General features: G+C 35.5%; 1 protein-coding gene across 10 annotated transcripts in view; it reads left to right on the top strand.

Moving 5' to 3' along the window:
• The window catches only part of cux1a (cut-like homeobox 1a), a 259,039-nt gene that overhangs the window by 168,395 nt on the left and 65,286 nt on the right, over positions 1-25,358 (top strand). For all 10 annotated transcript variants that reach the window (XR_015501310.1, XM_087270994.1, XM_087270993.1 and 7 more), the window contains exons 9-14: positions 7,056-7,104; positions 9,892-9,996; positions 12,152-12,316; positions 17,156-17,214; positions 20,491-20,542; positions 22,338-22,434. Coding sequence is in view for 9 of the 10 variants with exons in the window: in XM_087270994.1 (XP_087127120.1) it covers positions 7,056-7,104; positions 9,892-9,996; positions 12,152-12,316; positions 17,156-17,214; positions 20,491-20,542; positions 22,338-22,434 (527 nt within the window). In the remaining variant the exon portion in view is untranslated. The remainder of the gene's footprint in view (positions 1-7,055; positions 7,105-9,891; positions 9,997-12,151; positions 12,317-17,155; positions 17,215-20,490; positions 20,543-22,337; positions 22,435-25,358) is intronic.

The following is a 25,358-nucleotide window of genomic DNA, read 5'->3' as shown; positions in this document are numbered from 1 at the left end:
CAGCAGAAACAAAGACACTGGGGAGAGAAAGAGCGAGCGAGCGGGAGTGAGTTTGAGCAAGACGAGAGAGAGAAATCGCCTGAAAGCGTTGAATTACAGCCAGAGGATGCATGTAACCTGGACCTCTCTCTCTTGCCCGAGTGCAGAGTTAACCTCCTCTTTCTGACAGCCATGCTGGATGGAAAAGGTCAGAATCAAAGCAGCTGGTCCTCATCATTTATCAGGCCCGACACCACCAAACACAATAATCAAATGCAGTAAGTAAGTGTTTAATACGCTCGATTCGTCAGCAGTAGCTCGTAGAATAACAAAACAAGTTATGTTTAGATGTTCCTGGATTACGGGTTTTTCTTCAGACTTTCCCACATTGTAGCACGTTCGTATGGAATAATCCGGATTAATGGTCCTGTAGATAACCTTTGGCATCCGGCTCGGGGTGATGAAGAACATACCGCATTTGGAGGCCGAACTCTGATGGGAGTTAACATCTTTTCATCTGTAATTCGGACGTGTCATGGAAAGCTTTTTATTTTTTCAATACAAAACTCATGAACTTGTCAATTTTGAGATTTGGGACTTTTTTGTTTTCATAAAGCGTTTTGGTTTTAGTCTAATATAAAGGAAACATCCTAAATATACTTCATACTTGATCAATTTGTGAATGTCGATATTAAAAGGCGGTCTTCTCAACATGAGTTTTTTAACAATTCTTCACCTCAGCAACACTTATTGACACCAAACATCACAGTTTTATTCACACTGTATATTTATTCTGAAGGTTTTCACATTCATAATTTGCATGATTATATACATATACTCTCCCTGGCCACTTAACTAGGTACACATATTCAGCTGCTCGTTAACGCAAATTCATAATCAGCCAATCACATGGCTCTAACTCAACATTTAGGCATGTAGACATGGTCAAGATGATCTGCTGCAGTTCAAACTGAGCATCAGAATGGGAAAGAAAGGGGATTTAAGTGACTGAAAGTGGCATGGTTGTTGGTGCTAGATGGGCTGGTCTGAGTATTTCAGAAACTGCTGATCTACTGGGATTTTCACACACGACCATCTCTAGGGTTTACAGAGAATGGTCTGAAAAAGAGAAATTATTCAGTGAGTGGCAGTTCTGTGGGTACAAATGCCTTGTTGATTCCACTGGTCAGAGGAGAATGGCCAGACTGGTTTGAGCTGATAGAAAGGCAACAGTAACGCAAATAACGACTTGATACAACCGAGGTATGCAGAGGAGCATCACGTCCGCAACATGTCTAACCTTGAGGCGGATGGGCTACAACAGCAGAAGACCACACCAGGTGTCGCTTCTGTCAGCTAAGAACAGGAAACTGAGACTACAATTTGCACAGACACACCAAAATAGTCAACAACATGAAAGCATGGATCAATCCCGCCTTATATAAACTGTTCAGGCTGCTGGTGGTGGTGTAATGGTGTGGGGGATATTTTCTTGGCACACTTTGGCCCGATTAGTACCATTGTGTCAATGCCTTGTCCGTCTCTTTATGAGCACAGTGTTCCCATCTTCTGATGGCTGCAGGATAATGCGCCATCTCATAAACTGTAAATCATATCAGAGTGGTTTCTTGAACATGACAATTAGTTCACTGTACTCAAATGGCCTCCACAATCACCAGATCTCAATTCAATAAAGCACCTTTGGGATGTGGTGGAAAAGGAGATACACATCATGGATGTGCAGCCGATAAATCTGCAGCAACTTTGTGATGCTATCATGACAATATGGACCCAATATTTCCAGTACCTTGTTGAATCTATGCCACGAAGGATTAAGGCAGTTCTGAAGGCAAAAGGTGGTCCAACCCGGTACTAGTAAGGTGTACTTAATAAAGTGGCTATGGGAGGTGTATGCGTTTCTTTATTTAACCAGGTAAAAAAAACACATTGAGATTGTGATCTCAAATAACATAAAAATACAGTTTGATTATTCAGCCATAATACAATGTTAAAAACACATACATTGAGAAATGGACTGTTGTTGTTTGTTATAAAGGATAGAATGAAATGTATTGTTTACATTATTTTATTCTCAAAAAAAAAAACTAGGGAAAACAAAGTATTTATTTGTGTGTCTATTCCCAATATTTCTTGAATTATGGAGTGGTTAGAGATAAAATAACTCTTAAAACCATCTGTCAAAAAAGACATTTCAACCTGACTTCAAATTTTTGCATATTTAAAGAAATGATGACCCATTTGCATTTTAGAAAATATATAAAGTATATAGCACATAAATAATAATAAAATAATTTATTTAATCAACTGGGGAAATATGATAAATTATTTTAAAATATTCTATAATTTCAATTATTATATTCTTTTAAGTTACTTTATTAATACGTTATATAATAAAATCTTTTCTCCTGCAGCGTCTTGCCAAAAAAGAGAGTCGAATATATGTTGTTGATTCACACCAAACTCTCTCCCCAGACTACTGGAAACATCTAGATAAGCTACGAAGGTCAACCAATCACAAAAGAATCAATTTGCATGTAGAATTCTTAAAGATACAGTAGCATAAACAGCTTGCTTGAATTTAAAGGTCAGAGAGAGGGTGTGACACTAAATTATGATTGTTTTCTGAGCATGAAACCTTGACTAACGTAAGTGGATTCAAGGAAAAGTAATAAAATACTATGAAAGCGTCGAATATGGCCCCTTTAAGGTCGATGTTTAATGTGTTTTTACAGTGGGGCCCGTAAAGAGGGAGTGAACATGAGCTGACGAGAGCAGAAATGAGAGGAGATTAGGTTATGCAGGTTCGCAATTGTGTGTGTGTGTGTGTGTGTGTGTGTGTGTGTGTGTGAGGGAAAGAATGAGTGCTTCTTTACACTGTATTTAAGAGGGATTGTGTTTTTTGTATTCTGTGCCATGACGAGATCATGACACTGTTAATGCATAAAATAAACCTCTGATCTGCAGTCTTTTGGTTTAAAGGAGCATTATATTCCATAATTCCCAAATCTGTGCTGATCTAAGGTTATTTAATGATTTATATTTAACTCAGATCTGACTGAAAAAAGCTAGCTAAGCCTATGTATTTAATCATGAACATCTACACCCATTATATTGAGTACTTTCATTTTTAAATTCATACTGACCATATTAAGTTTCAGTGAATGCTCCTGTTCTTATCCTGAGGAGTTCATCTGCGCACATTATTCCAAATAAAATATCGCAGGCTACTTTAATAGCTGTTTGGGCATTGTTTTTAGCTCTGGTGTGTGTGATGCCCATTTTTCAAAATCCAATTAATTCCCAGTGGATAACATCAAGTCCCGTCCTACTTTTTTTTTTCTTGCTAAATATCCTGTTTCGCTGTGAAATGTCACATTACAAAAGTAAAATGGGTTGCGAATTGGGTTTCACGTAGACGTTAGAGAGCCATCATGTTATTGGAGTGAATAATTATGTTTCAATAATGATGTTCGTTTTTTTCACAGCGCTCTTAACTTTCAGCCACAATGAAAATCCAACGCGGCATCATCCATGAGACGCTGGAGTCACGCGCTTTAAAAGTGCGCACAAAGCTGAGTTAAGCTCATCTGAATCATTAAACAAAATCGCCTCTAATTAAGCTTGGCTGTTGAATTAATTTCAGCTGCGCTTGACTCCTCTCAGTTTGCAGTCACATGGTCAGAAATGTCAATGGGAGAACCGTTCGAGAGGAGAGAGTACAGTGGGCGACAGAAATAATGCAAGTGCTTTTATCAGATTAAGGGCTCAGTATGTGGGCTAACAAGTTTCACTCGCTGCAAGATTATGTGTTGGTTGAGTTTTTGTCGTTTTTTTTAGATCAGGCTGAACACATACTTGCTAAATCAAGTGTGAACACTTTGACTTTGATTAAAATAGTGCAGAATCAAACAAGAATGATTTAGGGAGTAGAAGCCTGGAAGTTAGCGCACAACACAATATTGTGTCAGTATTGGCTGACAATAGCAAAGCAAAATAGGATCTGTTGAATGTATAGTTAAGTGGTTAACATGTGGTGACAAAACCACATGTGTACATAAGTTTGGTGAAGACATTATGAAGTTTTAGCCTAGCATTTTGCCAAAAATGCTATAATGTGTTGTCATGTTTGAATGCTTTTGAATTTGGTTAAGATGGTGGTCAAAAAATCAAACACAACCATTTGTTGGAGTTGTAACCAAGTGGTTAGCATGCATGCTAAAAACGTTAGCTCTTGAAAACATTAAGTTTGGTTAAGATAGTTTTGCAAACCCAAACCAGCACTTTATATCGTGTGTGTGTGCGTGCGCGCGTGTGTGTGTGTGTTTGTAAATGTTTTGAGTTTAGATGGATTGTGGTACCAAGTCATAGAAAAAATGGAAACCATTGATAAATGTAGGCTAGCAAGTTACAAAATATGAGACAAGACGTTATGACAAGATGTTTGCTACAAAATACTAGAGAACGTTTTAAGTTTAGTTGGGTTGCGACAATTTAAAAAATGAATATGTTGTATCTATATCTTAGCACACATGCTACAAAACATTAGCATTCAAGAACAGTTTTTTTTTTTTTAAATATTGTTGTAAAATCAGAATAAATGTTTATTGGACTCGTAACTTAGTACTTAAGCTACAAATTCTACAACATGTTGTGGAACAAAACCAAACAATACAAATTTATTAGAGGTGTAACCCAGTTGTTAGCATGCAGGCTAAAAGCATTGACTCATGTGTAGACTGGGTTTGGTTAAGATACTTTTTCAAAATTAAACCAGATGGAGCTGTAGCCTAGCAGTTGGTACATTTTAGCACAAGATATTGTGAATTTGGTGATGATTATGGTGAAACAAATCATAATAAATTGGTTATTTTTAAAGTAAGAAACCAATTAGTAGCCTAGCCTTTAACAGATTGTACAACAAGATGTTTGGAAATTTCATTAAACTTGTGGTATAAATTAAAGCAAAACTTTTTTCGGAGTTGTAGCCACGTGTTTAGCATGTATACTACATAATATTAGAAAAGTAGATTTTAAATTAGACATTAGGTGTGTCCCAAATCGATTTGGGTGTGTCCCAAATCACATACCTATGCACTATTCTACGCCTTTTTGTAGTATAAATAGTCCACTACAAAAAATTTGGATTGTTGGACACTTCACACTTCAATGCCGCTGCCTTGCTTAGGTGCACAGCAAAACCGAACAAACAAAACCGATTTAGCTCATTAAAAAAAAAGTCTTGGTTAAGATAGTTTTGCAAAATCAAACCAGCATGCTGTACATGTGTGTGTAAATGTTTAACGTTTAATTAAGATTGTGGTACAAAATTGGAAACCATTGGTAAATGTAGGCTAGCTAGTTACAAAACATGACGTAGCGTGTAAGACGGTATCATGAATGATTGCTTGAAATTTGATTACGCTTGTGGTACGAAATGAAGCAAATCTTTTGTTGGAGCTGCGGTATAGTGATTAGCATGTTTGCTACAAAACATTAGAGGACTAGTGAATGTTTTGAGTTTGGTTAAGATGCTACATTATCAAAACAAAAATTGCTTTGCACACATGCTACAAAACATCAGTGTGAAAGAACAATGAGTTTTTTTTAATAATGGCACAAAATCAGACAAAAACAGTTTTATCGGAGCTGTAGCTTAGCACTCAAGCTGGCAAATTCTCAGAATTTGGTTGATATTGTGGTACAAAATCAAACTAAACAGATGGAGATGTAACCAAGTTATTAGCATGCATGCTAAAACATAGATTTATGAGTACACAGGATTGTAGGCTAGCAGTTGGCCCATTGTAGCACAAGATGTTATGAGTTTGGTGAAGATTGTCGTAAAAAAACATATAAATTGGAAACCAATTAGGAGGCTAACCTTTTACTAAATGTGTTTGAAATTTGGTTAATCTTGTGCAACAAATTTAAGGAAAACATTTGTTTGAGTTGCAGCCAAACGATTAGCATGTATGCTACAAAATATTAAAGCTCTATATTTTAGATAGCTTACATGCTACAAAACATTAGCATACAAGAACACATTGAGTGTAAAATAACAGTACAAAACCAAACAAAAGCTGTAACTTAACAGTTAGCATATCTAAGCTATCTAGTGGCAAAACATCTGTTGAAAGATAATAGCAGCAGTTGCTGCATGATGCTAACCAGCCAAACCTTAATGCCTCAGACTGTGGATTTAGATCGCAATGTTCTCGCAGAAGTGTTTTCCCAATCACTTCCAGCCCTTTTCTCCATTGTCATATTAATAAAACTCCATTTAAGCTCACGCGAGCATTAGCAAGCGCCCAACATTTGTCATTTTTCCAGACTCAAGGATCAATGTTTGAAAGCGGGATTTGACTGACCAGACTACGCTCATTTGAGGTGAACGTGTAATGGGGACGTACAGTCCTGTTAACCTTTATTGAAAGCAGTTGTGTTTACACACCTAAGCCATGCCATTTGCTAGGCTGAGCTGCGCGCTAGCAGAATTGAGAATATTATATCAGATTAGTGTGCATTAAAAGGAGTCTGAGGCCTATATTAGTGTAATCCCTCTGTTTTAACCTGGGCTCGTCCATGTGGCTGAGCCGTGAACCCACTGCTGGGCTACACAGCTCACAGTCCAGCGGATTACTGTGAAATCGAGAGGGCTTAATGGCCCTGCGTGCGCGCGTTAGTGTGTGTGTGTTCATGCGGGCGAGTGTGCAAGTGTTCACATGCATGACGGGGTTATGGAAGTCCAAGCGCAACGGCTGATCTCTACACAACAACACACACATACCCAGATGCTTTCATGATGAATGCTCTCACGAACACGTCTCGTAATTGCATATTCACACACGCAAGCGGCCCAGAAGTGAGGCAAGATGCTGATTACCCGTTTTATGTTGATGTGAGGTCTTCTGTTCAACCTGGTCCCGCTCTTTACGTGACCCATTTTGTTGCATTGCGTTTGGTTGCATCATTGTGTTTCACTGCAACAAACCTGCAGCACCATTTCCCTGCTGTAATGCGCGCCGTCTTTTTTTTTCCCTTTCTTTTTTTAACAGGGCCAATGAGATTGAAGCGGTGATGACAGACTTGGAAAGAGCCAATCAGGTAAAAGACCATATTCCTCATGGAAAAGCCACTCGTATTTCTATTGTATGCAAATCTGAGACACAATAACAGCTTGTTTTTATTATTAATATCTGTGGGCTGATGGACTGTACAGAAGTTGCAGTGCTAGTTTGCACATTTCTTTTATTAGCGCGCACAACTTTATTGGAGTCACATTTATTCAAGTTCCACATATCCTAATTCTCCCCATCTGCTTTCCTTTTGGAAGAAATCCATCATTCCCTTGCACTTTTTTGAGCTCTGAGCCCCAGCGGCTAAATCTAAATGGATGTTTTTACATCTTTTATGTGATGCAATTTAAAGAATCTCTTGCATTTATATAAATATACCTTATTATAAAAATGCATGTAGATCCGTTAGTGTATAACTACTGATGACATTTATTCTAAATTAATAAAATAAAATATGTTGTCATTTAGATCATTTTTTAAAAAGCTTGTTTTCTAGAATTAATTGTTAGTACTGTATACATTTTTAGGCAACATTAATGCTTTAACTTTAGATGAGATAATAATGACTAGTTGTCATTTTCTCCAATTAATTATTCAATTACGGTGTAAAAATCTGAAATAAATATGCAAGTTTTGTCTTTTTTTAGACAATTTAATAATTGCAAATTAATGCTTGTTATCAGTAATAAAAAACAAATAAAACATGAACACAAAAAACATCAGCCTTATTCCAAAAAGGATTAAATTAATTTATTTTCTCAGAATTCTACACACAATATCCCATAATGACAATGTGAAAAAAGATTTTTTGAAATTGTTGCAAATTTATTTAAAATAAAAAGCTTTAAAATCACATGTACATAAGTATTCACAGCCTTTGCTGTGAAGCTCTAAATTGAGCTCAGGTACTTTCTGTTTCCACTGATCATTCTTGAGATGTTTCAGAAGCTTAATTGAAGTTCACCTGTGGTAAATTCAGTTGATTGGACATGATTTGAAAAGGCATACACCTGTCTATAAAAGGTCCCAGGGTTGACAGTGCATGTCAAAGCACAAACCAAGCATGAAGACAAGGGAATTGTCTGTAGACCTCTGAGAAAGGGTTGTCTTGAGGCACAAGACTAGGGAAGGTAACAGAAAAAATTCTGCTATGAAAGTTCCAATGAGCACAGTGGCCTCCATCATCCGTTAGTTGAAGATGTTTGAACCACCAGGACTCTTTCTAGAGCTGGCCGGCCATCTAAGCTGAGTGATCGGGGTAGAAGGGCCTTAGTCAGGGAGGTGATGAATAACCGGATGGCCACTCTGTCTGAGCTCCATGCTTGGAGAAAACCAGGCTCATCAACAGGCTACTACCATCCCTACAGTGAAGCATGGTGGTGGCAGCATCATGCTGTGGGGATGTTTTTCAGCCGCAGGAACTGGAAGACTAGTCAGGATAGAGGGAAAGATGAATGCAGCAATGTACAGAGACATCCTGAATGAAAACCTGCTTCAGAGTGCTCTCGACCTCAGACTGGGGCGACCGGTGCATCTTCCAGCTGGACAATGACCCAAAGCACACCGCCAAAATATCATTGGAGTGGCTTCACAACAAATTGATGAATGTCCTTGAGTGGCCTAGCCAGAGCCCAGACCTTAATCCTATTGAACATCTCTGGAGAGATCTGTAAATGGCTGTATACCTTTGATTCCCATCCTACCTGATAGAACTTGAGAGGTACTGCAAAGAGGAATGGACAAAAATTCTCAAAGACAGGTGTGCCAAGCTTGTGGCATCATATTCAAAAAGACTTGAGGCTGTAATTGCTGCCAAAGGCCCATTAACAAAGTATTGAGCAAAGGCTTTAATTTCATAAAAAACTTTTTTCACATTGTCATTATGGGGTATTGTGTGTGGAAATTTGAGGAAATAAAGGAATTTAATCCATTTTGGAATAAGGCTGTAATATAAAATGTGGAAAAAGTGAAGCGCTTTGAGTCACTGTATATGCTGAGGACTGTACATATATATATATTATAAATAGAATTTATTATTATATTATTGTCTTAATGTATTAGATTATATGTATTAGATTGTATTAATATATTAGATTATATATTAAGATAATTATTTTATATATTAATATCTCATTTGTTTCCACCATACTCAATTCTCTGAATGTATGTGTTTGTAAACACATCTAAAAATGCAAAACCAAGTTTTCTGTTTCTGAAAATGTAGGGCGAGCACTAAACAAACACCCGAGTGAAAAAAGTTTATAATCATTGTTTTCATTAGCATTATTATTCCAATCAACAGAAAAAAGAACATTTGGTAAGACTTGTTACGTAGACGTTTAGAATAAATTAGCATAATTACGCTCGCGATTTCCATAAATGCATAAAGATGGTGGTGTTAGATTCGGTGCATCTAAAGGTTGAACGCTTTAAGCAGGTTTTTCCACAATATATTTCATTTCTGAAGCCTCATTGTTGGTGAATCCAGACATTTGTCTTTATGTCAGGCATCAGTTCTAGGTCAACAAATGAATTAACACCCCACTCTTGATTTTAAAACCAACTCTGCATATTCGGCGAGTTAACCAGGCGTACATACCTTGACACACTTTAGCTTGAACACTGGAGCGCTCAGCCAAGCAGGACCCATGTGAGTTCAGTTAACATTTTTCAGCACAACCCTAAAAAAAAACACAGGCCTGTGATCTTTTGGCTCTCGGTCTTCACTATTCACAAACGTCGGTTGATATTACAGTTATGTATCTTTCACTCTGGCCATTTTTAACCCATTTGTTCTGCTGTTCGTGGCCTACAGAGGGCCGAGACGGCAGAGAGGGAGGCCGGGACCCTGAGGGAGCAGCTCACTTCTGCTGGAAAGACCCTGCAATCATCCAATCAGATCCAGAACGCTCCGGAAATGGTGAGAGAGAGAAAGAGAGATAGTGCTTGTGCTGTAGAGAGAGGATAGAAAAGAGAATGGCTGTGCTGTAACACTGTCTATGAGGCATAATCATACAGTATAATGGATTATCAAATAGTTTTTAGTGCATTATGCATGAAAAGCGGGGTAAATATATATAAAATGCTCTGTATTATGACTAGATTTAATCTTAGTGTTTGTTAATAGTGTAATTGAAGAGTTAATTTGCAAACATGGATAGAAATGTTGAGTTTCATAAATCCTGTTTATTGAAGAGTTTATTGGCAAAAAACATGTAAAATTTAATAAAAACGGAGCTGTTTGTTTTGGTAAATTAATTTAGTTATTCTGAATATTATTATAAACAGATTTTTTAAAGTCATCTTTATATAATTTAATTATTAATTTGGGCTGTAATAATATTGAATTGTGGGTCATGTCTGATTTTGTTTGACTGCCAAAAATCTTATAAAATTGTAATAAGTTTAGCAATGTTTTGGTATCAAGAAACTAACTTTTGTAGTTTATTAATAGTTTGATCGAGATTTTTTTTATGCTTTAAAAAAGATTAAACAAATAACTTCATATAACTTAATAAATAATCTGTTCTATAATCAGCCTGTCTTGTAAGCTCATAATTTAAAAGTTGTTAAATGACCTAAAATAATGAATAAATTAAAAGTATATAAGCATTATATTTATTTCAATCTTTTTATATGTTCAGTTGAAGTCAGAATTATTAGCCCCCCTGAATTATTAGTCCGCTTGTTTATTTTTTTCCCAATTTCTGTTTAACGGCGAGCAGATTTTTTTTCAACACATTTCTAAACATAATAGTTTTGATAACTCATCTCTAATAATGGATTTATTTTCTCTTTACCATGATAACAGTACATAATATTTGACTAGATATTTTTTCACGACACTTCTGTACAGCTAAAGTGACATTTAAAGGCTTAACTAGGTCAATTAAGGTAACTAGGCAGGTTAGGGTAATTAGGCAAGTTATTGTATAACAATGGTTTGTTCTGTAGGATATCGAGAAAAATTTTTACTTAAAGGGGCTAATAATTTTGTCCCTAAAATGGTGTTTAAAATTTTTTAAACTGCTTTTATTCTAGCCGGAATAAAACAAATAAGACTTTATCCAGAAGAAAAAATATTATCAGACATACTGTGAAAATTTTCTTGCTCTATTAAACATCATTTGGAAAATATTTAAAAAAAGAAGAAAAAAATGTGAAGGGGGCTAATAATTCTGACTTCAACTGTATAAGTGTAGATGAATGCAGATTCATATTCATTCATTTTTTAGATTGAATGAATTATGAATGAATGATGAAAAATAAATAATAAATGCATTTTAACAGCATTAAATATGTAAACACTTCTAGGTAATATAATACTTTAGCTCTGGTTACATTTATTATTACTTATGAAATGATTACATTATTTTATAAGCTTCTATTAACCTTAACCATAATGCTTTGTTTATGTATGTAGATATGCATTCCATGCATACAGAATGTCAATTTGCTGTGTTATTTATTTTATTTAGTTTTCTTTATTTTGTATATACTTTGTCTGTTATCATTTACTCACTTTGTAAAATAAACACTATTGTTTAGGCAGTACTGGTTGTTAGTCTGCTCTCATTGCCACCACCATTCTCAAAGGGGTCATACAATTTAAAATGTTGCTGTAACCCTAGCATTTCCATCTTAAATAACCATAACAATTGGTGTTTATTGACAAAAATATTGTCAATTGCAATATTTTAGTGTGGTGTGATCTATATTGCGAGATGAATATAATCTAACCAGATGACTTCAATTGTTCTAGTTGGAAAGAGTTCATCCATTTAGATAAACTAGGATGATCAAGTCTTTTTCTACACAGTGCATCTGCATACATTTTAAAAATAAAAACAAATAAATAAACAGTGCTTTATGGTTTTCTGGGGAGTCTGTTTACTTTCAGGGTACAGAGATTGAATAATCAAATGTAAAATAATTTGATCATCATCGTGTAAATTATTAAATAATAAATAATCTAATCCTGCGATGTGACTATTGCAGAAACACACATTGCGATATCGATATATTGTTCAGCTCTAGCATTTAGCATTGTAAATCGTGTGTGTTTGTGTCTACAGGACAAGTCTCTGGAGGCAGAGCTGGGTGCGAAAGAGAGGGAGGTGGAGCGTTTGGCTGAGGACGTTCAGAGACTTCAGGCCAGTCTGGCTCAGCTCAGCGAGACATCAACCAACCAGATCAGCCAGCTCGAGCAGCAGCTCAGCTCCAAAGAGGCACTACTAAAGGTCAGTCCAGCCAGCCACTAATGTGACGCATATAAAAGGCGCACCTAACCATTTTTGAAAAATGCTGTCAGACTGATACTCGGAACAGCCAATCAGCAGCAAGGGGTGTGTCTAGTCACAATGGAACCTTTTCACATTTCTGGGTTTTTCAGCAGCGGAAGTCATCATAGTTGGGGAAACTTAGAGCGCAGTGAATAGGAGAGTACAACAAATTATATTTTTACAATCCTGTTTGCTGAAATAATAAAAGAAAAACTCCACAATGGTGTCATCAAGACAAGTTTATTTCTATAGCACTTTTACAATGTAGATTGTGTCAAAGCCACTTAACATAGAAGTTCTAGTAAAGTCCAGATTTCAGAGTTGAAGTTCAGTCAATTTCACTGCTGAAAGTTCAAACACTGAAGAGCAAATCCATCGATGCGCAGCTCCACAAGTCCCAAACCAAGCAAGCCAGCGATGAGAAAAAAAACTTTGCCAAATTACAAAGTGAAGGAAAAACAAAAACCTTGAGAAAAACCAGGCTCAGTTAGGCACAGTCATTTTTCCTCTGACCAAATTTCCTGAGTGAAGCTGCAGTCTAGGCGCTGGAGGCTGAAGAACGCCGGACGTCCATCGTGGAAAACTGTTGGGTTGAGTAGGTCACTGGGGGGTGATCAGGCTGGCCCACAGAATCAGTGTGTGGACTCGTCTGTCACTGTGGTCTTTCAGGCATCAGCCTCATGTACTCCACTCCTCCATGACCACCATAGCATCAGCTCAAGATATGGCCTGGTCCGGGATTATGGATACGTTGGCATCCTTCTTCACAGGTTTTGGATCGCATCAATGATGCTGCATAATCGCTGGGGTCCTCGAGATGAGTATCCCGAAGTGGCAATAGAGAATCAAGAAAATAATTAGCGTAGCTGCTGTTCATAGTGTATTTAAACGAGATGCAAAAGTTAAGTGCTATAAAAGAAAATAGTAGTTATATAAACAAACATAGAAACAAATATTGTAAAGCATATGAGTGTTTGTAATAAAATGTCTTGTGCATGAAGGTGGATTGTCAAGCCCACTCACCTAAGTGGAGCACACTCAAGCATCATACCGTTATGCGATGCATTGTGTGAATGCTTTACTTGAGAAAAATTCATGTGAGACTGATAACGGTAGCCAGAAGAGAGAATAACATCAAATTTGCTTTCATGCCCCATAGATGCTACATTAGAAACACCTCGCATAAGTGGTAATTCATTTTTTGTAATTTGATGCAAAGATCATATAAATCATGCATAGATATGGTTAAATGTTTATACATTTTTAAAAATCTAAATATTATAAGATTATAAGATGCTAATGACCGTTAAACTTGTCACAACAGTCTTATAAAAAGGGTCCTTCGTGAAGATAATAAAAAGAGGTGTGGTCTTGTTGGGTTATGGGTGTGTTTGTTTTGGTGCCTTTAAATATAGAAATAAAAAAACTAGAAATTTTAATTTGCGCTCGCTTACAGTTGAAGTCAAAATGATTCGCCCTCCTGTGAATTTTTTTTTTCTTTTTCAAAATGATGTTTAACAGATCAAAGAATTTTCCACCATATTTACCATATTTTTTTCTTCTTGTGAAAGTTTTGTTTGTTTTATTTCAGCTAGAATAAAAGCAGTTTTTAATAAAAAAAAAAAATAAACATTTAACATATTAGGGTCAATATTATTAAAACAATTAGTAGTATTGTTTTCCGACTGTCTACAGAATAAACCATTGTTTTACAATGACTTGCCTAATTACCCTAACTTGCCTAATTAACCTGGTTAAGGCTTTAAATTAGACTTTAAGCCCTAGAAAAATAACTAATAAAGTATTATGTACTGTCATCATGGCAAAGACAAAAGAAATCAGTTTTTTAAAAATGAGTTAATAGTTTAGGGGGACGCAGTGGCGCAATAGGTAGTGCTGTTGCCTCACAGCAAGAAGGTCGCTGGTTCGAGCCTCGACTGAGTCAGATGGCGTTTCCGTGTGGAGTTTGCATGTTCTCCCTGTGTTCGCGTGGGTTTCCTCCGGGTGCCTCGGTCTCCCCCACAGTCCAAAAACATGCGGTACAGGTGAATTGGGTAGGCTAAATTGTCTGTAGTGTATGAGTGTGAATGACCCGGCTTAATAAAAGGACTAAGCCGAAAAGAAAATAAATAAATTAATGAGTTAATAGTTTAAAAATGTGTTGAAATAAAAATTATTTCTGTTACACAGAAATTGGGGAAAAAATATACAAGCGGGCTAATAATACAATAATCCTGACTTCAACTGTACAGTACTGTGCAAAGGTATTGGGCCACAAGTATTTTCACAAGGAAATAATGATAAATATTGTGTAATACTAACAAATCATATAGAAAGAAAGTTTATTTAGTCAGCTTTCAGGTCATGTATCTTAATTTAGTAAAATTGACACATATAACTGTTTTTCCTACCCAGTGTTACATATTAGTTAGTTAATGGTTAATTACTTAAAGTTATAAGTAACTAATAAAGTTATGCTAACTAGCCCTGACGTTTCTGATAGTAAATATATATATATATATTATATATATAATATTGTAATAATTTTAAACATTCAAACAGCAGCGTGTAAGTACAAATGAAGAAGCTCCTCTCTTTACTTGGCCCAACAGCTGTGGCAAGTACAAGGGAATGAGGCTGGTAGCTCATTATATAGCGGCGACCCATTCTGAAGTCACTTTAACGCTGGACTCCAGACACGGGCTGCTTTAACTCGACATTTGGTGTTGGATGAAGCGAACGGTGCTGCTCGTGGCAGCAGTCAGATCTCTGCTGTGCGGCTGCAGGACAGGCCTGTAAATGTTGAGCCATGCGACCCATGTAGTGAACGTTTGGAGTTTGAGTGACGTCCGGCTGGATGGCAGGAGACTGAGCTGAGACCAAGCCTCGGTTGAGCCTCACGCAGAGAGACGGCTCGGATCTGGCCTGCCCGTAGCCCACTCTACTTCTACTGAGCACACACACACACACATTTAAGGAAATGAGTTTTAATGGGCTTTGTCTAAAAAGCAGAATGACTGATTTACAGTTGAAGTCAAAATTATTAGAATTATTCGTATCTATTTCCCTAATGATGTTTAACAGAGCAAGGATTTTTCACAGTATTTCCTATAATATTTTTTTCTTCTGGAGAAAGTCTGATTTGTTTTATTGAGGCTAGAGTAAAAGCGGTTTTTAATTAAAAAATCTTTTTTGAGATCACTATTATTAGCAGAATAGGAGGGCTCAGGAGGGCTATTGATTCTGAATTCAACAAAATAAATAGACTGAAAATAACTCATTGAATTTTCTAGATTCTTTAAAAGGCAACTGGTTGCAAACAAATTAGTTAATTTAGTAATGTTTAGATTAATTTGTTTGTTTATATTCAGCCTATATAGATTGTTCTTTTAAAAAAAATAGAAAATCCAATTAATTATTATTTTCAGTGTAGCTGAATTTGTATAGGTCATTTTACACCCGTCTTTTGAAAAAAAAAATAGTGTTTTTATATTGTTTTTTCCCCCACAAATTAACTCTTCATTGCACAATAACAAAACATGATTTATAAACAAATAAAGATTTGTTATCGATGTCTTCAAGTGAATTTTCTTTCATTTAGTGCATAAAGTTGCTGTTTAAGCATGAAAAAGGTCTGAAAAGTTGTGAAAATCCCAAATGTAAGCACATGTTTTTTTGTTTGTTTGTTGTAACCCGAGTGTCCCATGTAAAAGCTGTAAAGGCTCTACATCTATTAAAAAGGGGGAGGGGAGCAGTTCATCTGCATTTAAAAATGCAGCTCATCTGCATTTAAAGAGACACAAAAAAATGTTTTTTATTTTTGCTTCCACTTAAAAAAGGATGTTTGCAAAACATATATATATATTGCAAAATATATTTACAAAATGATGTAAAGGCTCCACCTCTGTTGAAATTAAGAGGGGAACAGTAGCTCATTTGCATTTAAAGAGACCTAAAACTTTTTGTTTGTTTTTGCTTCCTCCCAAAAAAGGACATTTGCAAAACATCTTTATTTATCTAAATTATATTCACAAAATTATGTAAAGGCTTCACCTCTGTTGAAATTAAGAGGGGAACAGTAGCTCATTTGCATTTAAAGAGGCACAAAAAATTCGTTTGCTTTTTAATTCACCCAAGAAAAAACATTTGCGAAACATCTGTATTTATCTAAAATATATTGCAAAAAACATTGACAAAATGATCCATCAGGTATTTAAAGTTTGAACTTCACAGATATGTTCAGCTGAAACCGAATTTAATATATAATATCCTAAAATACGCATATTGAGATATTTAATACGCATATTTATCATCACAAAAAATGATATATGTAATAATAAAATTACCCTCTCTTGTCATTCCAAACCCCTAAGCTATTTTTATTTTAGCGATAAAAATTGCAGTTTTTATAATCACCTTGTTATATTTACACTCAAAATGACTATTTCTGCTGCTTGTTCAAACTACTTATCTAAAATGCGCTGAAACAACACTATTGTTGACTTTGTTTTTGGGATCACTTAATTGTTTTATGTTCAATCCACTTAAAGTTTTAAAAATGATTAAGTTAACTTGATCGATTTGTGTTGGGAAGAACTTGTGTGGAAGCCAGCATTTTTTACGGTGTATTGTAACCAACCACTTATTTCACTTACTACTTAATGCCATCAAAATATTGCTATAAACGCCTCTCCAAGTGTGCCTTGTGCAATTTCAGAGCATAATATACAGTTCATACACTGATTCTCATTACAAAATCATTGGAAACTAAGTATATCTGCCTTTTCTGCTCTCCAGCAACTTGAAGAAAAGCTTCAAGATCAGTCAGACTACGAGGAGATCAAACGAGAACTCTGGTAAGTTCGGAAGCGCTAATTCTGTCAGTGCAAATAATCCTGACGCTTCAGCCTTTTCCTTCATGTTCATCTGAATATTTTTGCATTATTAACAATATTTTAATGCTGATGGGAATGCTGCATTATCCTTAATGTGATATTCAAGTACATTATCCTACTGTAAGCTTGGCTAGAATGAATGAAGGTTTCGTTTAGTGTGATAGGAGTTGGTCTTGTTTGTCCTGATATAATTTAAGACCCTCAGAGCATTCTTAACCTTGCCCCATTTATTGATGTTTCCTTTCTGTTTTGATTCATCTTGATTTATTGAAATGGTTCACCGGAATTTTTTGGACAGGTTGAATTGAGCTGTGGAGGTTATAGTGTATAATATAAGTGCAAAATGATAAATAACAATGATCAAGATACTACGTGTTAAATAATAGAATACATTATTATGTAGTTAATTTTGCAGGGTTTTTACGGTCACCGTGAGCACCATGATGCTATATGTCGACGCAATAAACCAGTGGGCTATTGACACTGATGAATACATTTTTAAATAAGGGAATACTACACCAACATGATATATTACTGCACGATATTAGAATATATTATTTTTCTGGGATATATTTTACGATATTGCATGTCATTTCTCCAGATGAAATTTACATAATTTTACGTTATGATGATTTTGTAGAGCAGTATTCAGGTACACAAATTTTGTATTTAAATGTAAATTGTGTGTGTGTGTGTATTTACGTATACTCAATCTTTCTTAAAGTTAAAAACATTATAATTTGTTGTGCATGAATGCTTTAAATGCTTACACAATCACAGGGCTTAAAAACACAAACACGATCAACTTTGGTTCCTGTCAACTATAATCCCACCTCAATGTTGTAGATCCTGCAATCTTTTGCAGATGCCCACATATGCAATATTGATGTTGAAACAATATATTGTGCAGCCCTAGCCTAAACCTGCTAATGCATTTCAACCATTTTGCCTCAAAAAAAGATAAAAACAGCATATATTTTAGTGCAGTAAAAGTTTAAGACTCTCAAAAGACTCTTTTGTTTTGTAGATTTGTAAAATAATTTTTCGAAAGATTTTACTCATTTTAAATGAATGGGTCATTTTGGACCACGGTTTGTAATAAAGTAACATTAGATGTAAAAAAATACAACTTTTTTGGTATTATAAAACTAAACCATATCATGCAATCAATTTCATCAATCATTAATATCATCAATTTTTGTGAATTTCAATAAGCATATGTACCTGTTTTAGTTTCAGTTATTTATCCATGTTATTTGTATTTATGCCAATGTATTTATTTAGTTTAAAAATCTATTTACTCATTTTATTTGTAATTTAATTGATATGTTCTTATACATTTTATATAATGCTATATTCTAGTTAATTCTATCATTCTAAAAAATGAAAAAAAAATACATCAAGATGATTTGCATAAATACTAATGTGCTTGACGTATCAACATTTAAATAATTTTACATTTTAAATAACATTTTAAAGAATTTCTTAATTTCTGCAATAATAAAAAGGGATAAATCCAACAATACCATCGTAAAAACATGTAAAACTGATATATTTTTATATGAATTAATGTCATATGTCATTAATGAAAATATGCTGATGATAATAATAATATTAATAATCATTAAATCATTTTCTTTTTGGCTTAATCCCCTGATTAATCTGGGGTCGCCACAGCGAAATGAACCACCAACTTATCCAGCATATGTTTTATGCAGCAGTTTTCCTTCCAGCTGCAACCCATCACTGGGAAAAATCCTTACACACTCATTCACACACACACACACTACGGACAATTTAGTCTACCCAATTCACCGCAGCACCCAGAGGAAACCTACATGAAAACGGGGAGAACATGCAAACTCCACACAGAAATGCCAACTGACCCAGACTCGAACAAGCGACTTTCTTGCTATGAGGTGATTGTGCTACACACTGCACCACTGTGCTGCCCAATAATAATCATAATCATAGTAATAATTCCTTACATTTATATAGTGCTATAGTTTATATAGTTACACGTTTTTCGGGGGGGTGGATATCCTCATTCTCATGATAAAAACCAATTCACTGTTACAGTTTTGATTCCAATTAATACATTTTAAAATATAAAATGAATTGAAAAATGCAAGTAATCTACTGACTTTGAGATTATTATGAAGTCTAAAGAAGCGAAGGTTTTGTTCAGAATAACTTGACCTGGCCCTGTTTATCCACCTTTATAATTTAAGACCCTCAGACCATTCTTAACCTTTATCTTCCACTCTAGCATGTATCTTTTCCATCCTCTCTCTCTCTCTCTCTCTCTCTCTCTCTCTCTCTTGCGGCAGGGCTCGAACTATGAGCTCTTAGTACCTGGTGGTCTTGAACTTTACCATCAGACGTACCAAATTCGATCCCATTACAATCCAGCCAGCAGAGAGAGATAGATAGGAAGCGCAGAGATGGCCAAACCGCCTTCCACGCACCGACCTCTCCTTCCCATATTTTAGCAGCAGGAATTCTACTCGGCCGGTAATCTCCCGTTCGGTTTAATAAATTCAAAGAACCTTAGGTATGCAAGGAGTATTGGGTCTTATTTTTTGAGAAAAGCGGATTAAGCACGCTTTGTTGTCGGAGTGGTTTCTTGCGCGGGACTGAGGGATTGCTGCGTTTCATCTCCAGCCACGGCTGTAATGAGGAGGCTAACGTAGTTTGCATCGGCGATAACCTAATTGAGTGATGTGTGTGCTTTTGGCTCGGTCTGTGCAGTCGCGGTTTGTGTGTGTGTGTTTGGAGGCTTCAGGAGATGTCTGGCTGTCCGTTGCGTAACTCGATTTTAGGCGTAATATTCCCAATTGGGACTTATAAAGCAAGTAATCCATGAATAGAGGGTGTTGTTAAGATCTGTGCTAGTCTGATGATCGGCCTAAAAAGCTGCTTTGCCCCAATGTATATTGATAGCTTGTTGTCTACTCGAGGCGCATTCCACCGTAATATAATGAGCATTTTCACCCAAAAGGGCCCGGTTTAATCCATACATAGCAGATTAGCGTGCAACTAGGCACACGGGTTAATTTGGCCAATGTGATTGTAGGTGTCACAGGATTTATTTATTTATTTTTTTTTAATCACCATCTTGCAGCTTATTGTGTTCATTCTATCTGAAACTGAAGGATTCTGGATCAACGTTAGGATTTTTTGTGCTGTTATTTTAATATGTGAACTTTTTTTGTTGTTTTCTTTTACTCTCTCCAGCACCCTGAAATCAGTGGAGCACAACTCATCAGATCATCACTCTTCAGCGCAGGTAAGAAAGTTTGTTTGGATTGACTCGTCCTTGCGGTGTGTTCTTGGAGTTAAAGGAAGCATGTTTTATTACTGCTGATGCTTTTACATTAGGAGTTTTATGTCACGAGTTCGACCTTGTTCGTTTTTGATCAAAAATACACTTTAGTTTGTTTTTCTCAAAGTAATTCAGATGTAAATGATTTACTTTCTTTCTTTTGTTATTTTCTGGATTTCTTTATTCAATATTTGCTATTTTTTCATTTGCTGTAATGTTTCTGTTGTTTGTCCTCCTATTTTACTCTCTTTCGCTTTTTGTTTGCTTCGTTTTTCACTTTTTTCTTTCCTTCTTTGCTTCCTTTTCCACCTCTCTCTATTTCCTTTACTGTTGTTTTTTTTATTTCTTTATTTGATATTTCCTCCTATTTTTCTCCCTGTAACTTTCCTGTTGTTTGTGCTGCTTTTATACCACTCTTTTCTCTTTTTGTTTGCTTCATTTGTTTGCTTTTTTTCTCCTTTGCTTCCTTTTTGACCTCTCTGTTTCCTTTACTTTCTATTTGTTTCTTCTTTGATTTTAATTTTTTTATTTTACATTTTGTATTTTATTTGCTTCCTGCAACTTTCCTGTTGTTTGTCCTCCTTTTATATCACTCTTTTCTCATTTTGTTTGCTTCATTGTTTACTTTATTTCCTTTCTCCTTTAATTCCTTCCTTTTCGTCCTCTCTCCATTTCCTTTACTTTTTTTTTCTTGATTTCTTGATTTAATATTTCCTCCTATTTTTTGCTTCCTGCACCTTTCCTGTTGTTTGTGCTGCTTTTATATCACTTGTTTGTCTTTTTGTTTGGTTCATTGATCACTTTTTTTCTTTTTTCTTTGGTTCCTTTTCGACCTATCTATATTTACTTTACTTTCCTTGTTTTGTTACCTTCTTGATTTCTTTAATTGATATTTACTTTTTTTTTGTTGCTTCCTGCAACTTTCCTCTTTTTTTCCTCCTCCTTTTATATAACTCTTTTCTCTTTTTGTTTGCTTCATTGTTCTCTTTTTGTTTTACATGTTTTTCATTTCCTTTCTTCTTTCCTTCCTTTTTGACTTCTTTCTGTTTGCTTTGCTTTCTTTGTTTTGCTTCTTCCTTTTCTTTTACTTCTTCCTAATATTGTTTCCTGTCCTTTCATTTTCTTCCTAATTCACTTTTCTTCTTTCATTTCCTGTCACTTTTTGCTGTTGGATTTTTTTATTGCTTCTTTACTTCCCTCTTTAATTTTTTTCCATCTATTTCTTTTTCATTTCCGTGTTCACTTTTTACTTGTTTCTTTACCTTCAATTCTCTGCCCTGTTTTCCTGAATTCCTTTTATATGGTCTTTTCATGCCTTCCGAATCTTTCATTATTAAAAACATCATTCTTCCTTCTCTATTTTCCCCTTATTTTTATTATTTATACCTCCGTTTGATTGCTGCTCTGTGTTTTTGTTCTTTCTTTCTTTCTTTCTTTCTTTCTTTCTTTCTTTCGTTCTTTCGTCTGTTTCCGTTCTGTTTTTACCTTCTTTCCTTCCATCTAACTTCCATTGCTTCTTTCTGCCATATCCCTCCCTTCTTCTGTCCCCTTTTTCAACTTCCTTTATGTACCTTCCTTCTCTTGTTTCTTTTTTTTCTAATTTCTTACATTTTTTTCTCTTCTTTTCTTCCTTCTTTTTTTTCTTCTTTCCCTTATTATGTCTTTCCTCCTTCATTCCTCTCCTTACTTTTTTTTACATCCTTATTTCCTTTCTCCTTCCTTCCTATTTCCCTCCCTCCCCACCCATTCTACACTTTAGGACTCATCCAAGCCACTGGAGATGTTGCTGACAGGGAAAGACCATAGCCAGCTGTCAGAGAGCGCTTTGAAACGACTGGCCAACAGTGACTTCACTGGTAAGTTTACAATCTCCTGGCTTTCCTAAAAACTTAACCAGCCAAACACACACATAAACTAAGATTATCCATTGATGACTTTTTTCCAAATCCAACTTCTCCTACGATATACAGCCGAACACATACAGTGACTTAAAACTTTTCACAACCGCAAGAATATATATTGTATCGTATCGTTTCATAAGTAATTTAATAATTTGAGTTATGAAGTCAATTGTGAGATATGAAGTCTCAGAGTAGTTATAATATATATATATATATATATATATATATATATATATATATATATATATATATATAGAGAGAGAGAGAGAGAGAGAGAGAGAGAGAGAGAGAGAGAGAGAGAGAGAGAGAGAAATTTATTTTGAGGAAAGCTGAAATCTAATCAATGACCTGTTAATTAATTAAAGTCAGTGGTTGCAGGTTTTCCACCAAAGCTTCATCCACAAAAATACAGCAGAACTCGAACAGCGGCCTAATAAAACTTTCCGAACTTCAGCTATTTTTTTTTTAATTTTGCCTCAAAAATCAAAACAAACCAATATTGGATCATATCATAGATAAATTTTATATTTTTAAATTATGAAGTCAGTTGTGAGTTATGAAGTCTCAAACTAGTTAATACATATCAGGACTGCATGTTTGTTTGGTAAAAGATGTTACAGTTTACTCTATTTTTATGCTATTTACTCCCCCTAAGTGGTTACAAACTTTGATTTTCTTTCTTCTATTAAACCAAAAAATATATTTTGAAGAAAACTGAAAACCTAACCACTGACTTCTATAGTAGGGAAAGCAAATACTATGGAAGTCAATGGTTACAGGTTTCAACACAAACTTTACCCACGAAAATAGAAAATAAAATTCACATTTTTGAGTTATGAACTCAGTTGTGAGTTATAATTTCTCAGACTAGTTATTAGGTATTAGGAATGCATATTTGTCAGGTGAAAGTTAAAAACGTAACTATTTAATAACAACTGTTTAAGTCACATTTGTTCTTAACGTGGAGTGAGTAAAAATAGCCCTCTCAGGATGATGCAAAATCACCTTACCACTTTAAACAAATGCTGGGTTGTTATAACCCAGAATTAGGTCAAATATGGACAAACCCAACATTGGGTTCAGTTTTTTAATTTAATTTAAAGGTACAGTTCACACAAAAATTTAAATTTACACACTATTTTCTTCCCCCAAGTGGTTCCAAACTTTATGGCTTTCTTGTGTTGAACACGAAAAAAAATATTTAGTAGAAAGCTGAAAACCTAACCATTGAATTCTATTGTAGGAAAAACAAATACTATGGAAGTCAATGGTTACAGGTTTTCCACCCAAACTTCACACACGAAAAAACAACAAGAACATGCAAAGGGACCTAATAAAACTCCAGAACTTCGCCCCAAGAAACGAAACAAATAAATATTGGATCATACCGTTGTAACCCAACATTGGATTCCTTTTTTCAATTAAATTTAAAGGTGTAGTTCACACATGGATAATGGGGGATAACTATTTACTCCCCCTAAGAGTTTCCAAACTTTACATTTCTTTCTTGTGTTGAACATTAAAATAAATATTTTGAAGAAAGCTGAAAACCAAACCATTGACTTCTATAGTAGGAAAAACAAATACCTTGGAAGTCATTGATTACAGGTTTTCCATTTAAACTTCACCCACGAAAATACAAACACAGTGACCTCATATTGTAGGTAAAATTCACATTTTTGAGTTATGAAGTCAGTGGTAAAATAAGAAGTCTCAGACTAGTTAATAGATATTAGGACTCAGTTGTACATATTAGGAGGTAAACGTTTAAATTTTAACTATTTTACAACTATTTTAGCTGAAAACCTAATTATTGACTTCTATAGTAAGAAAAAACAAGTACTATGGAAGTCAATAGTTACAGGTTTTCCACCCGAGCTTCAACCTTGAAAATACATGCACAGTGACCTAATAAAACTTTCAGAACTTCAGCTATGTTTTTTTTTTTTATTTCGCCGCAAGAAACTAAACAAAGAAATATCGTATCGGATCATCCTGATAGTGACGAGTTGGCTTTGCGGGCATCCGTGTTTTGTTAAGGTCAGTTCATCCTTTTCTAGAGGCGCCCAACATATTAGGCTTGTAGGAGATCAGGTCACCTGGGGCTTGCATAAATCCTGAACGGCTAGCGGAGCCCAATGTGATAATTAGGCCTTATTTCCCTTTTAATGCCCTTTCATCATGTGTGTGTGAGGTTGGAAATGTCATTACAGAACACCTCTGGACTTCCCCATGGAGATCATACATTAAATTTGCGTTTTAAATGTGACTTTCCTATCGCAAATCTTACATTTGTTTTTAAAACCTGGCATCCGCTGCTTACGGCGATGACGGAGAATCATGCATTTGTCTCTGACGGCCTACAGAATTGTGTTGCGCTGGATATTGATTTTGATGCCATTGTGTAAAGTGATGGTATTGTTACGGAAGCGCACACAGCAGAGGTGTTTTGTCATGGCAAAAAGGATAACTGTACTGACACCCACAAGCCCTCGCAGTGAACAGTCCCCACAGCGTGAGCAGGTAGCCCACGCACAGTTGCCTGGCCTGATATCTCTGGACATGCCTGCTAGTCTGCAGACCTCAGAGGAGATCAGTGTTAAACGTCAGCCTGTGGCTCGAACACACATGCACACTATGGATTTCCTTCAAGCGCGCAAAGCAAGTGTTTGGCGCGCTTCGTTTCTGCACCAAATGTTAACTGAGGGAATTACATCTAATTGATATTTTGAATATAAATGAATCTTTAAAAATATTGGAAAACGTACAATAGGTATTGCTAGGAGTGTGAAGTGGCATCTGTAAAGTGAGGTGAAAAGTCTTATTTTTTACTTCTGTTAATTATTTTTGTATTTTATATGTAGCTAAAGTCTAAAATA

The sequence above is a fragment of the Danio rerio genome, chromosome 10 (genome assembly GCF_052040795.2).
Source record: "Danio rerio strain M-AB ecotype USA chromosome 10, GRCz13ab, whole genome shotgun sequence".
In the NCBI taxonomy this organism is placed as follows: Eukaryota; Metazoa; Chordata; class Actinopteri; order Cypriniformes; family Danionidae; genus Danio; species Danio rerio.
This window is presented reverse-complemented; position numbering and strand designations above follow the sequence as displayed.